Source organism: Phoca vitulina, unplaced genomic scaffold, assembly GCF_004348235.1.
Source record: "Phoca vitulina isolate PV1807 unplaced genomic scaffold, GSC_HSeal_1.0 scaffold47, whole genome shotgun sequence".
Lineage (NCBI taxonomy): Eukaryota > Metazoa > Chordata > Mammalia > Carnivora > Phocidae > Phoca > Phoca vitulina.
The window spans coordinates 4,475,534-4,489,863 of record NW_022589750.1 but is presented as its reverse complement, the minus strand read 5'-3'; the positions used below and the strand labels follow the sequence as shown (position 1 = coordinate 4,489,863).

Genomic DNA, 14,330 nt, shown 5'->3' with positions numbered 1-14,330 from the left:
TTTTTAAATATATACATATATATATGTATCTATTTGCAGGAAGGAGCTTGAAATCAGTCAGTTACAAACCAAAATTGACGAGGAACAAGGGCACAGTTTACAATTACAAAAGAAGATCAAAGAGCTGCAGGTAGAAGTTTCAAAACCCTTCCTGGGGCGCCTGGGTGGCTCAGTTGGTTAAGCAACTGCCTTCGGCTCAGGTCATGATCCTGGAGTCCTGGGATGGAGTCCCGCATCGGGCTCCCTGCTCAGCGGGGAGTCTGCTTCTCCCTCTGACCCTCCCCCCTCTCATGCTTTATCTCATTCTCTCTCTCAAATAAATAAATAAAATCTTTAAAAAAAAAAAAACCCCTTCCTGACCCCAAAAACCCTTTGCAAGGGTCCCCCCTGCCCTTTTGCCTTTGTTTCTTTAGCTGCTCATTTTCTTACTGTCCTCGGAGCTGGAAACAATGTCCTGTCCTTCCCTTTATTTTTTCTGAAATTAACATTTTAATTTTGTCAGTAGCACATACATAGATTTCCTTGAGAATATTACAGTGTTACCAATAAGGCTAAATATGATTGATAAGCGTGCTTTGATCACCACTGATAACCCTCCCTTCTCAGAAGTCGCTCTCACTTTTAGCTGGATTGTGTATCCTACCAGATCTCTTGCTATGGGTTTATGTACGCATTTAAGACCCAAAGACGGGCGCCTGGCTGACTCAGTTGGTGGAGCCTGCCGCTCTTGATCTCGGGGTTGTGAGTTCGAGCCCCATGTTGGGTGTAGAGATGACTTAAAAATGAAATCTTAAAAAGAAAAAAGACCCAAAGAAACTGTCTATGGGAGATATATATATATACACATATATATATATATATATATATATATATGATACACACATATATATGTATATGCACATATATATTAAAATATAAAGGAGCAAGAACATAAATATATGCAAGCGTATATTATATATCTTTACATTTATGTTTATGCATATAAATATGTTCATTAAATATATGTGCATTTCCTATTCTATATACTTTATATTTTTTAGCTTCAATATGATAATACAGAGACTATGGTTCTGCAACTTGCTACTTTCATGTAACAATGCATCTTGCAGAGCTGTCGTGGTAGACATGGGTCAAATCTTAACTGCTCCATGAACTTCTGGAACATGGTTCCATCATGGTGGATTTGACCATTCCCCTACTGATGGACATTTATATTGTTTCCAAGTTTATTCCTCACTAACTTAATATTATCGTGTAGTCTTTTCTTTGTGGTGCCTACCCCCAGTACCTCACCCTACCCCTCCCAAAGTGGGCTGCTCCCTCCCTCCAACATTTCTGATGCGGTGACCCTTTCAGGCCTGCACAGAAGAGCTGGAGGAGGAAATCGAGGCAGAGCGGGCCTCCCGGGCCAAAGCAGAGAAGCAGCGCTCTGACCTCTCCCGGGAACTGGAAGAGATCAGCGAGCGCCTAGAAGAAGCCAGTGGGGCCACCTCTGCCCAGATCGAGATGAACAAGAAGCGCGAGGCAGAGTTCCAGAAACTTCGCCGGGACCTGGAGGAGGCCACCCAGCAGCACGAAGCCACGGCGGCCACCCTGAGGAATAAGCACGCGGACAGTGTGGCTGAGCTCGGGGAGCAGATAGACAACCTGCAGAGGGTCAAGCAGAAGCTGGAGAAGGAGAAGAGCGAGCTGAAGATGGAGATTGATGACATGGCCAGCAACATTGAAACTGTCTCCAAGTCGAAGGTACCTGACCCCCTGCTCTTAGCAAATGCGAGGCAGCCACGTCCACCTACCCAGGGAGCAGATGTAATTTGATGCCCCCAAACTCACTGCCTGTTCTAAACTGCAAGGCTCTCCTGCCTTCTGCTTGCTCCCAGTCCTCCCCAAATCCATTCCTCTCTTGGAGCTTGACTCAGTGACCTACTATGACTCAAGGTCTCATCATCCCTCCAGAGTTTCAGAAAGCTCTCAGAATTTTCCAATCCATCTGGCATTTTCTAGAACGGATGGATTGCACCAAAGGGCCTTGCTAGGTATGGTTGTCTACATGCTGCCTCCTTAGCCCATGGTATCAATCTCTGGGTGGCATAACCAATGTGAAGTTATGCGTGAGAACAGGGGTAGATCCAAGTTTTATACCACTCAAAGCATGTAAAATTCAGGAGGGGAGGGGCTCTTTAAGAAAATGTACACAAAATTATAAATACAAAGTTAGGCATGAAAGTAAATACTCATTTAGAGTGAGAAAAAGAAGTCACAGATTACTGACATCCTGGAGACTCAGACCATCTGCCAGAAATGCCTCCCTAGAAATATATTCTGCTTGCATGTAGCTTTCCTTCTCCACCTGGAACCTTCTACAACTACCTGCATGATCTAGGGCCCATGCAAGTGAAGGTCATGAAGCTCAAACCTCACCAGCTTGCTGGTAAACCCACACCTGTGTATGACTTCAAGGCAGAGGCTTCCTCAGAGAGCGACAATGTGCTCCTAGATTCATGGGGCCTCTTGCTGTCCTTGTTTAGGATCTGGACACCCACAGCCTGGGCTTTCTCTTGATTTCTTCCTCAGTGCCTGACTGCCACTCCTTCTTTCTCTCTTGCCTGCTTCCCCATTTTTCTGCCCTTCTTGGCTTTTTCCTCCCTCTAAGAAGTTATGTCTGTATGTATTCTCTGTCTCTGTCTTTGTCTCTCTCCCCCGTAGCACCCAGGCCAGGTTGCAGAGTTGTCTGGATTGGAAGAGATGACAGCACCTCCTTACCATCTCCCTTCCTCCATCACTTCATGCTCTCTGTTCTCAATTTTAGAATCCAGTGGAAGAAATACCTTATATTGCTTTATATTTTTTAAGTTATTGTATCTTTTGATTTTTCTCCTTGTGAGTTGCTGTCTCTTTTTCAACTACCCTAGATAAAATTATTTTATGTTCATATGTCATTTTCTCAAAGATATCCTAAGCCCCTGGAGACCTTCCTTTGAATCTAATATCCCTGCCTCTTCTGCCACCATCTTATACGTCCGAGTCTGAGGAAAAGTATATGCTCAACATATTTGTTTTATGATATATGAGGTAGGAGGAACTCTACAATATATGCAAGGTTTTTAAACAAACTTCACAAAAATATGGGCCAACTAGAGGCTGGGGGAGTGACTCCCTCCGTGCCACCTCCAACATAAGGAATCTTTTGTATTATCAAATGAAATGTGCAACAGCGTCACCTGAATAGACTGCTTGCAAACAACAAAAAAAGTAATATTATTCACATGGCAACAGAATTACTTATATTACAAGAGGATCCTGGGATTCCTTTGAGTAGCATCTTCTCAAAGGTTTTTTTTTATAAACCAGTCAATTATCTACCTAAGATAAGTAGATAAGTAGATAGTTGAAAGCTGTTGCTTCAATCTATTGGTGACTAAGCAGTCATCACAGATTAAAACTAAAGCAAATCTGAAGTGATTATAATTTTTTAAACAGACATGTATGTGTTCTGCATTTTTATTTTTATTTGACCTGACAAGAAGCTAAACTATCCAACTTCCCAGTTCAGTACTGGACACCAGAAACCCATTTTTTCCATTCATGTTGACTTTTTTTTTTTTTAAAGAGTAACATGGAAAGAATGTGCCGGACTGTGGAAGACCAATTTAATGAGATCAAAGCCAAGGATGACCAACAGACACAGTTAGTCCATGATCTGAACATGCAGAAGGCAAGACTGCAGACCCAAAATGGTAAGGAGGGGCTGGGTTTCAGAAGCTACAGGCTTTGGGTCAGCAATGGTCAGCAACACTCATACATCTGTTTGGTAGGGGAGCTGAGCCACCACCTGGAAGAGAAGGAGTCTCTGATTTCACAGCTAACCAAAGGCAAGCAGGCCCTCACCCAGCAGCTGGAGGAGCTTAAGAGGCAACTGGAAGAAGAAACCAAGGTAAGAATGCCTCTTTCTGGAATGGCAGAGTCAGAACCTGAGACGCCACGAAAACTGGTTGGAGGTAGGGCTGCTGCATGAAGTCTGATACTGCTCCTCTCTGCTGTGTTTGAGGGTAGGAACCTGTTCTTTGAGGTCACAGGGCTTTGGCGTTGGATCTCCTTCCTCAGAGCCAGGGTGCTCCACCCTTTGGGCTCCTCTGTCCCTCAACGGGGTGGTCTGATAAACACCCCTCACCAGCCAGGGCATCCCCTCCCGCCACTGCACCAGCTTGACCATCTCTGCCTCTGTGTGTTCTTTCACTCTGCTCAGCCATTCAGCCCGGCCCCCCGAGATGCCCTCCTCTTTCTTCCTCCTCACTCACATGTCACCTGCCACAACACCCGATTTTAACTTCTCCTCCTCCGAAAGACTGCATGGCTTTAGGGACACACTTGGGACATATGCATAAACATGAACCTCATCATCATGTTCTTGACTTCCATATCTAGATATGCTCATCATGCCCATCTCCCCGCTGACCTGTAAACTCCTCCTAGGCAAGAATGATTTTTCCCTAGTGCTAAACAGTAGAACAGTGCACGCAGCAGGTGCCTAATAAATGCTGTCAGTGTGCGTTCAAGCATTAGAATAGGAATCCAGAAGTCCACCAAAACTGCATTCTGTGATTTTGAGGTTGCCGTGCATCAGCTAAGGCTTACAAGGCAATCTTCTGGAATTTTCCTGAACCCTACTTACTTCTTCTAAAAACAAAACCAAGCACTTTATTAGTCTCCCATCTTTCCGCTCTATGGTAAGGGTCTTCGGTGGACTGGGGTGGGGGTTGTGATAAGAACCAGAGTCGGAACGAGCAGTGAGAAGATCCATTTCAGGAACGAGGCTGTCCTCTGGCTGGGATACAGTAGCAACTGAGTTCTCTCTCTTGGGTTAAGTTTTGCTGTGTTTTTAAAAAACAAAACAAAACAAAAACAAATGTACACGTGACTGTGCTAGGTCAACAAAACTTTCTTTGATGGTGGCCTCAGAAAGTGTTTTGTGGGGCGCCTGGCTGGCTCAGTCGGTAGAGCATACGACTCTTGATCTCAGGGTTGTGAGTTCGAGCCCCATGTTGGGTGTAGAGATTACATAAAATCTTAAAAAAAAAAAAAAGAGTTTCGTGACCATCAAGATGAGAGCTAAATTGTCCTTCTGACCAGGCAGGAGTGAGTGAGGGAGGCCTCTGGGCACATCCTCCCCTGCCCAGGAAGAGGTACCAGAGCCATAGAAACAGAACAACTCACATCAGAGTTCCCCAGAGTGTGGGGACACAGCCCCTGATGACACCAAAGAATACCTTTTTGGGTTTTTTTCACGGTGATAGCTTTCCATAGCATTGCATCACATAGCAAGAAAACGATCCCCTTCTTAATTCTGTTTTGATTCTTCTGCTTACATAAGGGAAAGAGCTCGATTTGGATACCATCTCTCTAGGGCGTGCTCATTTTCCTTATTAAGGCGTAGAGCGAGTGAGCTTCAGGCACAGAGCCACATGGCAAGTACCTGGCTGGAAGGTGATCGATAACATTGCTTTACATTCATTCTTACGGTTCCCTTCTGTTTGTGGCGAATGTTAGTGTTTTTCTATTTAATGTAGTTTAATAGTTTACTTTTATTGAAATACAATAAGGGAGTCCACTTGACAAAAATTAAATAAAACAGGACATACGTGGATGTGGCAAAAGTTTGCAAAGGCAGCTTGGGAACAGCTCACGTTGGGAGATGCCAGTTTAGAGGAAAATACCTTAGCTTGGAAAATGGCCAAACGTCTTTGCAATCTGTCACCACCGTCCTTCCACAGGCCAAGAACGCCCTGGCCCACGCCCTGCAGTCCTCCCGCCACGACTGTGACCTGCTGCGGGAACAGTATGAGGAGGAGCAGGAATCCAAGGCCGAGCTGCAGAGGGCGCTGTCCAAGGCCAACAGCGAGGTGGCCCAGTGGAGGACCAAATACGAGACGGACGCCATCCAGCACACGGAGGACCTGGAGGAGGCCAAGTATGGGCTCCCCAGTGACAGCAAGAGAGGTGACCCCAAGATACTTCACAGTGAAGGGACAGAAAATTCTTCCTGCCTTGAGAGACTCTTTCTTCCAACCCAGGCCCTTGAGTTTTGTTAAGCATTCAGATAGGGCGTCCCTGTCCTTCCCCAGGGACTGTCTTTTCCACCTGGTTCCCTTGGTGGCTTCTTGGTGACCTGCTTTGCCGCCAAGCACTTTGGGATTCTTCGGATGATACCTAGACCCTGCCCACGCATCCCATTCTATGTCTTGGTCTTACCCAGTCCCAGCCCCAAATAGACTGTTCATCCTCATCTGATCTGACAGTTATTTCTGAAATAGTCCACCTTTACCAAAAACAAAACAAAACAAAACAAAAAATCTGGTTCTCTTAGGAAAAAACTGGCCCAGAGGCTCCAGGAAGCAGAAGAAAACACAGAGGCAGTGAGCTCCAAGTGTGCGTCCTTGGAGAAAACCAAGCAGAGGCTCCAGGGGGAAGTTGATGAGCTGATGCTGGACTTGGAACTCACCAACATGGCCCGCACCATCCTGGACAGGAAGCAGAGGGACTTTGATAAGGTCTGCCCCCAAAGAGCCACGGCCTCTCACCCTGGGATGTGGGAGAGGCACGGCATTTGGGAGGTCCGCCGAGCATCAAGTCATAGTGTGGGCGGCTGGGTTTTGCAATGTCTCTTTGCTTTTGTGACAGTCCCTCCAAAGTGAATTTGTAGTCCAAGCTAATTCAGATTACTCTGAGATCCAAATACCTTTAAGAAGACAGTGGATGGCCCGTAGGAACATCAGAGTCTGGAGCCTGTGATCTAGAATGGGGCCTACCCTGTTTCTTGGGTCCCCGGGATGTAAGGGTAAAACCTTGGTGTTGCTGACAGACAGCCCTTGTTTTCGTGGGCTCTCCCAGGTGCCCTGGTCCTTCCTGCTGTTCACGTGTCCCTGTGTCATCTCCCAGGTCCTTGCAGAGTGGAAGCAAAAGCTGGATGAGAGTCAGGCTGAGTTGGAAGCTGCTCAGAAAGGATCCAGGTCGCTTAGTACTGAAATCTTCAAGATGCAAAATGCCTATGAGGAGGTGGTGGACCAGCTGGAGATGCTGAGGCGGGAGAATAAAAATCTGCAAGGTGAGGGGCGCCTGGGTGGCTCAGTCGTTAAGCGTCTGCCTTCGGCTCAGGTCATGATCCAGGGTCCTGGGATCGAGCCCCGCATCGGGCTCCCTTCTCGGCGGAGAGCCTGCTTCTTCCTCTCCCACTCCCCCTGCTTGTGTTCCCTCTCTCGCTGTGTCTCTCTCTGTCAAGTAAATAAAATTTAAAAAAAAAAAAAAAAAAAAAAAAGGATGTTTTAAAAAAAAAAAAATCTGCAAGGTGAGCTCTCCCCCCCACCCACCCCAGGTGAGCACCTGTACCCCTTCTTGCCGCCTTCTTCCCACTGCCCCACAGAACCCTCCCATCTGCTCCATTGACCCTGGAGCTCAGCCCTGCTGATGCCACAGACACAGTCATAGTAAAGTGTCATTCTGGAACACGAAGGGCAAGGTGAGTTGCTAAGCTCACCTCTTCTTAGAGAACAGGATCGTCTGTGGATTCTGTCTGTATGTGGCTTTGTGTCCTTGGGCATGTCGCTAAATCCCTTAGGACCTCAGACTCTAGATCTGCAAAATCAGACCAGACCCGATGCCCCCTAAAGCCCCTTCCAGTCCCGAAAGGCTATGATTCTATATTCTATGCGTCGTCTCCAGAATTTTCTTCCCCGGCCCTCGCCACACCCGTTTTATATACTTTGTGAAGTTTTAGCGTTCTCGCCACTCCACTCTCTGCATCGTTCAGGTGAGGCAACACACCTGTGTCGTGCCGAGACCTCACCCGAAGGGCTCTGCCGTATTCTCTCCTACATAAATGTAAATGGATCACCAGTCCCCAAGTTGCCAGGCAGGATGCCTCTGCTGTCAACTAGAGCCCCATCAAACAAGCTAAATCGAGCCTGTCCTTTGCAGAAGAGATCTCCGACTTAACCGAGCAGATTGCAGAAACTGGCAAGAACCTTCAGGAAGTGGAAAAGACCAAGAAGCAGGTGGAGCAGGAAAAGTCAGACCTCCAGGCTGCCCTAGAAGAGGCGGAGGCAAGTGTCTGGGAAGGTCAGGAGGGCAGGACACCGAAGGAGGGGGACTAGACCAGACCTTCGGGGCTGCTTCCTGCCAAGGTGCCGAGGAGGCTCCATGGGGAAGAACATCCAGCCGTCCTTGGGGAAACAGCTGTGCTGTGCTTCATCTCCTGGGTGTCCTCTAGTTCATCACATTTCCCCTTTGGAAAATATATAAATGCATTCGTGATGTCCTCGATGTCTTCCTCCTGGGAAGCAAGAAATCAATCAGCAGGCATCCTGAGAGCTGGCTCAGAATTCCTCAGCCCTAACAGAGTCAGACGCCGGATGGTCTATGGCCACTGGGATTTCTGTAAAGTCAAAATAGGCCCAGTGTCCTGTGTGTGGCCAGCACAGGGCGGATGGTAGAGCTGTTTCTAGGGAAATTTGCATAATGCAGGATAAGGGGAGAGCGATTACCCTGTCATTTCAGGCAATAGGGTGGCTCCTGAGTCATGGTCCCTGTTAAAATAGACACACCCAATAAAGGTTTTACTAATTCAAAAAGGTGCTCTGTCCCTCTCCAGACATAAAATTGTTAATAACAGATACAAAGCTTTAGTCCCAGGTTCATTACTGGGAGGGACATTTGGGGGTCACATTATTTGACCTCTACTCATCTGTAGAATGGGTAGAATAATACTCATTTGATCATAACAGCAAAGAAAATACCCGTTCAGGAAGGGGGGCTGCCCATGATCCCCCCTCTGGTTTGATCAGGGTTCCTTGGAACGTGAAGAGAGCAAGATCTTGCACATCCAGCTGGAGTTGAGCCAGGTGAAATCCGAGCTTGACCGCAGGGTCACTGAGAAGGATGAAGAAATCAATCAGCTGAAAAGAAATAGCCAGCGGGCAACAGAGGCCATGCAGAGCATGCTGGATGCTGAGATCCGGAGCCGGAAGGATGCCCTGAGGCTGAAGAAGAAGATAGAGGGAGACCTCAACGAGATGGAGATCCAGCTGGGCCATTCCAGCTGCCAGGTGGCGTAGACCCAGAAACACCTGCGCACCGTGCAGGGCCAGCTCAAGGTGAGCGCGCAGGCTTTGGTGGACCTGGCCGGCGCTCAGCCTGTCCCAGGCTCTGGCCTCACATCTGGCTTTCCCTGCAGGACTCCCAGCTGCACCTGGATGATGCCCTGAGGAGCAACGAGGACCTCAAGGAGCAGCTAGCCATCGTGGAGCGCAGGAATGGGCTCTTGCTGGAGGAGTTGGAGGAGATGAAGGTGGCCTTGGAGCAGACGGAGCGGACCCGCAGGCTGTCGGAGCAGGAACTGTTGGACGCCAGCGACCGCGTGCAGTTCCTCCACGCCCAGGTGCATCCCTCCTCCCTCCACTCGGGGCCCACCCTGGGGGCAGGCAGGACCCACACGGCAGAAGGGAGCACCCATCCTTCCTCCCAGACTAGCGGTCAAGACCAAGTTGCATTAAGCTTAGCTCTTGCAGGGAGGCTGGCTGGCACAGTAGAGCACGGGACTCTCAGTCTCAGGGTTGGGAGTTCGAGCCCCACTTGGGCTGTAGCGATGACTTAAAGTCTTTAAAAAAAAAAAAAAAAAGCTTAGTTCTTGGAATAACGATGCTCCAGATGGACAGATTTCTGAGCTTTCTTTAATCTGAAGATAAAAGGTCGTGCATGTTGTGGGAACATCAGAGAAAGGAAGGATGAATTATTGCATCAAGGTGCTGGAGAAGGCTTCCCGGAGGAAGCAACATCTAAGCTACAATCATAGAAAATTAGAATTGTCTTTCAAAATAATTATTCTTATTACCTTTATGAAAGTTTTTGTTTGTTTTTTAAGGAGATAGAAGTTTATTGAATACACCACAAGGGAGCAGTGAGCAGGACAACAGAAGACAGGCTGTCTGCCACCTTTATAGAAGTTTTATAAAAACAATTCTTTTTTTTTTAAGGTTTTTTATTTATTTATTTGACAGAGAGAGTGAGAGCAGGAGCACAAGCAGGGGGAGTGGGAGAGGGAGAAGCAGGCTTCCCTTGGAGCAGGGAGCCCGATGTGGGGCTCGATCCCAGGACCCTGGGATTATGACCTGAGCGGAAGGCAGACGCTTAACCATCTGAGCCACCCAGGTGCCCCTATAAAAACAATTCTTTGTTACAAAATATAGAGCATACAAGCAACCAAATAGAAGAAAAATACCAGCCACAGTGTTACCACTTTGAGATCTTTCATTCCAAGCGGTCTACCATTATCATACTTTTGTAGAAATGTGATCAATGTTTTTGCAACTTATTTTCATTTTAACAACACGTCATGTACATATTTCCACACCTTTAAATAATCTTCTATGACTATTTTTTAAAAAGATTTATTTATTTGAAAGAGAGAACACACGCTTGCACTGTGGGGGAAGGGACAGAGAGAAATCTTCAAGTGGACTCCCTGCCGAGGGAGGACTCCCGGACGAGGGAGGACCCCCCCTTCCCCGTGCAGGTCTTGATCTCATGACCCTGAGATCATGACCTGAGCTGAAACCAAGAGTCGGACGCTTAACCGAATGAGCCACCCAGGTGCCCCCCACCATGACTATTTTCAGTGGCAGAAAAGTGGTCTGTTACAGTAGGGTGATATGGCACTTTTATTTAATCGATCCTCCACGGCTGGATGTTTTTAATTATTCCCAGTAAAATTTTTACCATTAGAAAATTTTCTATGATGAACTTAGTTATAATTAAATTTTCACATTTTCCCATTATTCTTTTTTTTTTTTTTAAAGATTTTATTTATTTATTTGAGACAGAGAGAATGAGAGAGAGAGAGGACATGAGAGGGGGGAGGGTCAGAGGGAGAAGCAGGCTCCCTGTCAAGCAGGGAGCCCGATGCGGGACTCGATCCAGGGACTCCAGGATCATGACCTGAGCCGAAGGCAGTCGCTTAACCAACTGAGCCACCCAGGCGCCCCCCATTATTCTTATTTCCTTAATATTCCCAGAAGTAAATAGATTGCTGGAAGCAGAATTTCATGGTCCAAACAATAAAGACATTTGCAACATATTGTAAATCGGCCTTCACAAGGTGGTCTCCATTTTTATTCTCATTGGGAAAATATGTAAGCGCTCTTGCCTCTAAATCCTCAAAGACCCCAGTTACACATCTTTTAATCCTCACCAACTTTATGGTTGGAAAACACCTCACCTTTATAATTTTGATTTTCTTGGGGTGCCTGGCTGGCTCAGTGGGTAGAGCATCCAATTCAACTCTTGATCTCAGGGTCATGAGTTCAAGCCCCATGTTGGGCGTGGAGCCTACTTAAAAAAATAAAATACAACAAAGTTTTGATTACTAATGAGTAATTATTTCTTCTGGTGTGTTCCACCTATCTGTACTTTGTGCCCTGTTTTCTTGCATGATTTGCCTTTTTTAGATGTTAAGGAAGAGAATGTTTTTTTCAGCAACATACATTGCACTTTTCCACAACCCTTATAATTCTATTTATGGTGTGTTTTGACCATTGGAACTATTTCTCATTTTATATACTTATGTCTACCTATCCTTTGCTTGCTCTGACACCTTTTACTGAGTAATCTCTTCTTCCTCAAATCTGTGAAAATCTACCATTATCAGTTACTCACTTAACTGATGTGCAGTTCTTGGGTCTGTTTGAGGACCTTCTGTTTGGTCAAGAATGAAACAGTATCTAGCAAATCCCCAGGTGAAAAATAAGAAACATGATCGTGATTGATTTCCTTCTGCATGCAACTTTCTCCCCCTCGATTGTTCCAAGCGTCCAAAGATAACCTACACCTCTGGCATCTAATTTTTCCTATAGAACACAAGCCTGATAAATACCAAGAAAAAATTGGAAGCGGACATAGCCCAGTGCCAGGCAGAGGTGGAGAACTCCACCCAGGAGTCCAGAAACGTGGAGGAGAAGGCCAAGAAGGCCATCACAGATGTGAGCTCTGTTCCTTCTTTTTCAGAGCCAGTGTTTGGAGATAGGGAAGGGGCTTCTAGGTGGGGACAAGGCAAGTAGGCTTTGTCTCCTGCTGACCTACAGTCGGTCGTGCTGGCTTCCTAGGGAGAGGGAGGTAGATGAAGCCTCAGCCAAAACCAGCTGGGGAGGAGATGCATCACCAGTCATGGTGGAACGAGGGAGGCAGGATCAGCATGCACAGCACTGACTTTGACAGCATCCTCTTTATACTCCCGGTCGGGATGCCAGGTGGCCCACTCATACTTTCTATGAACTTCATCAGGCAGCCATGATGGCCGAGGAGCTGAAGAAGGAGCAGGACACCAGCGCCCACCTGGAGCGCATGAAGAAGAACCTGGAGCAGACGGTGAAGGACCTGCAGCACCGTCTGGACGAGGCTGAGCAGCTGGCCCTGAAGGGTGGGAAGAAGCAGATTCAGAAACTGGAGAACCGGGTAGGGTGGCTCGAGAAGATGCTGGCTCTCAAAGTGATACCCGGTTCAGCCATCCAGGGCAGAGCCACAAGGTTGCAGGAAAGTGGGCATGGATGGAGTGCATGCAAGTTTGGTCTGAGGACTACTTGCAGAGCTCTCTGTGAGTCGATATGCCCACCTGTTTCTCCTTCACTGGTTCCTACACCCCAACACACACACACACACACACACACACACACACACACACTTTACAACACTCATGCCTTAGGAGCTGCAGAATGAAGACACTTGCAAATGTTCACATCCTGTTTTTATAGGAATTTAGTTCCTTGTAAGTGAAGGGAAATATAATTTACATTCATAACATTACATAGTTGGTGTAAGTTACATTTTGGACCAGCCTCCACTCTGGTGAACAATGGCCCATCCTACCTAAAGTCTAGAGTCTCTCCTCACCTCCCACCCCCGGCTCCCATTCGTCTCAGATTTCTCAGTCTCTGAACGCAGTCAGGCCATGATGCTGGTAAGCTGCTAGCTCACTCCGTCCTACACGGCAGGTGACCAGCGCTTCCTCTGGGCCAAAGCCCCAGGAAAATGCTACCCCCTGTGCAGAGGCAATCCTGCTTTTTCTGTATCTGGGAGCTTATTTATATTTGCTTTTGTTTCTTTGCTAATGGATCCCTTTGTTGCTTGAACCCTTTGCTTTTCCCTTTAGACCCGTGATGGTTTATTTCATTTGTTTTGCAAATGGACTCCATTACCAGTTGATGTTCTGGAAAAGGGCTGTGAGGGGGAGCTTGTTAGAACGTCTTTGTTGTCCCGGGAGGGAGGAAATGGTGGAGTGGGAGAAGGGGCTGAGGGGCAGGCAAAGAGAAGGGGGTGACCTCTCCCAGCAGGGAGGCACCCCACACGCACTCAGGCTTCAGGCCAGCCTCCCAAGGATGTGGTCACCAGCACATGTACACCATGAATGGGAACGAATTTTTTTTCCCCCGCGAAAAACAACAAGGCTATAGGCACGTAACAAAAGTCAACACCGGGGAAGTCACAGCTTCTTCCCCCCAAATTCTTTAAATGCTTACTTTTATTCTTCCCAGTCATCCTCTATTGCATGAGTTTAAGCCTGTCCTCACGGATCCCTCTATTGAGGGAGGGATTAGAGCCCACGCCTCCCTCCGTGATTCTTTGATTCCTGGGCCAGCCAGCCCCCCTCATCACATGGGGGGCACTTCGACTGGCCTCCAGGCCCAGCTGCCCCATTATCTTTAGTTCCACGAACCTCACAGAGGCCACAAGAGCATTGGTAAACAGCTTCCCAGGGCTTGTGGGGTGGCGGGGAGTTGGGGGGGCGGTGAGGATCACTTTTGGAACAGCACCCAGCGTTAACCTGGGCCACTGGCGGATTCCAAGGTTGATTTGTTGAGTCCACAAGCCCAGAGCTGCCCGTGTCTGTGGCCGATGGGATTCCCCGTGGCTGGCCACCACCCTCACATCTTGGCTCTCTCTGGACTGTGGTATTGGGGCCACAGTTAGTGACCTATGTCCTCGGTGGATGTCCTGTCCCCTCAAGACTTCAGGAAAGCCAGAAGCAGCTGTGAAATGAACACCACCGGCGGGGTGCTTTATCATTTAAGACATACTTGCACAGGCTCTAATTTGACCCCCACGTTCGAGGCAGGTAGAGCAGGAATTCCAGTCTCCACCCTAAACACATAGAACTCGCCATGGGTGTGCTTTGAATCAGTCAGCTCGCCCCGGGGCTTGAACACACCTTGACCATTCGTGGCCCAGGCTCTCTCCCTGACCCCCTGCAGCCTCATTTGACCAGGAATCAGGCCTCCTGAAACTCTCAC

At 47.6% G+C, this 14,330-nt stretch overlaps 1 protein-coding gene across 1 annotated transcript in view; it reads left to right on the top strand.

The window, feature by feature from the left end:
• The window catches only part of MYH13 (myosin heavy chain 13), a 48,227-nt gene that overhangs the window by 31,577 nt on the left and 2,320 nt on the right, over positions 1 to 14,330 (top strand). The window contains 12 exon segments of the mRNA XM_032431680.1: positions 40 to 130; positions 1,357 to 1,746; positions 3,611 to 3,737; positions 3,816 to 3,934; positions 5,772 to 5,968; positions 6,365 to 6,548; positions 6,937 to 7,102; positions 7,972 to 8,096; positions 8,838 to 9,146; positions 9,227 to 9,430; positions 11,901 to 12,026; positions 12,328 to 12,498. Of these exon segments, the coding sequence (XP_032287571.1) occupies positions 40 to 130; positions 1,357 to 1,746; positions 3,611 to 3,737; positions 3,816 to 3,934; positions 5,772 to 5,968; positions 6,365 to 6,548; positions 6,937 to 7,102; positions 7,972 to 8,096; positions 8,838 to 9,146; positions 9,227 to 9,430; positions 11,901 to 12,026; positions 12,328 to 12,498 (2,209 nt within the window).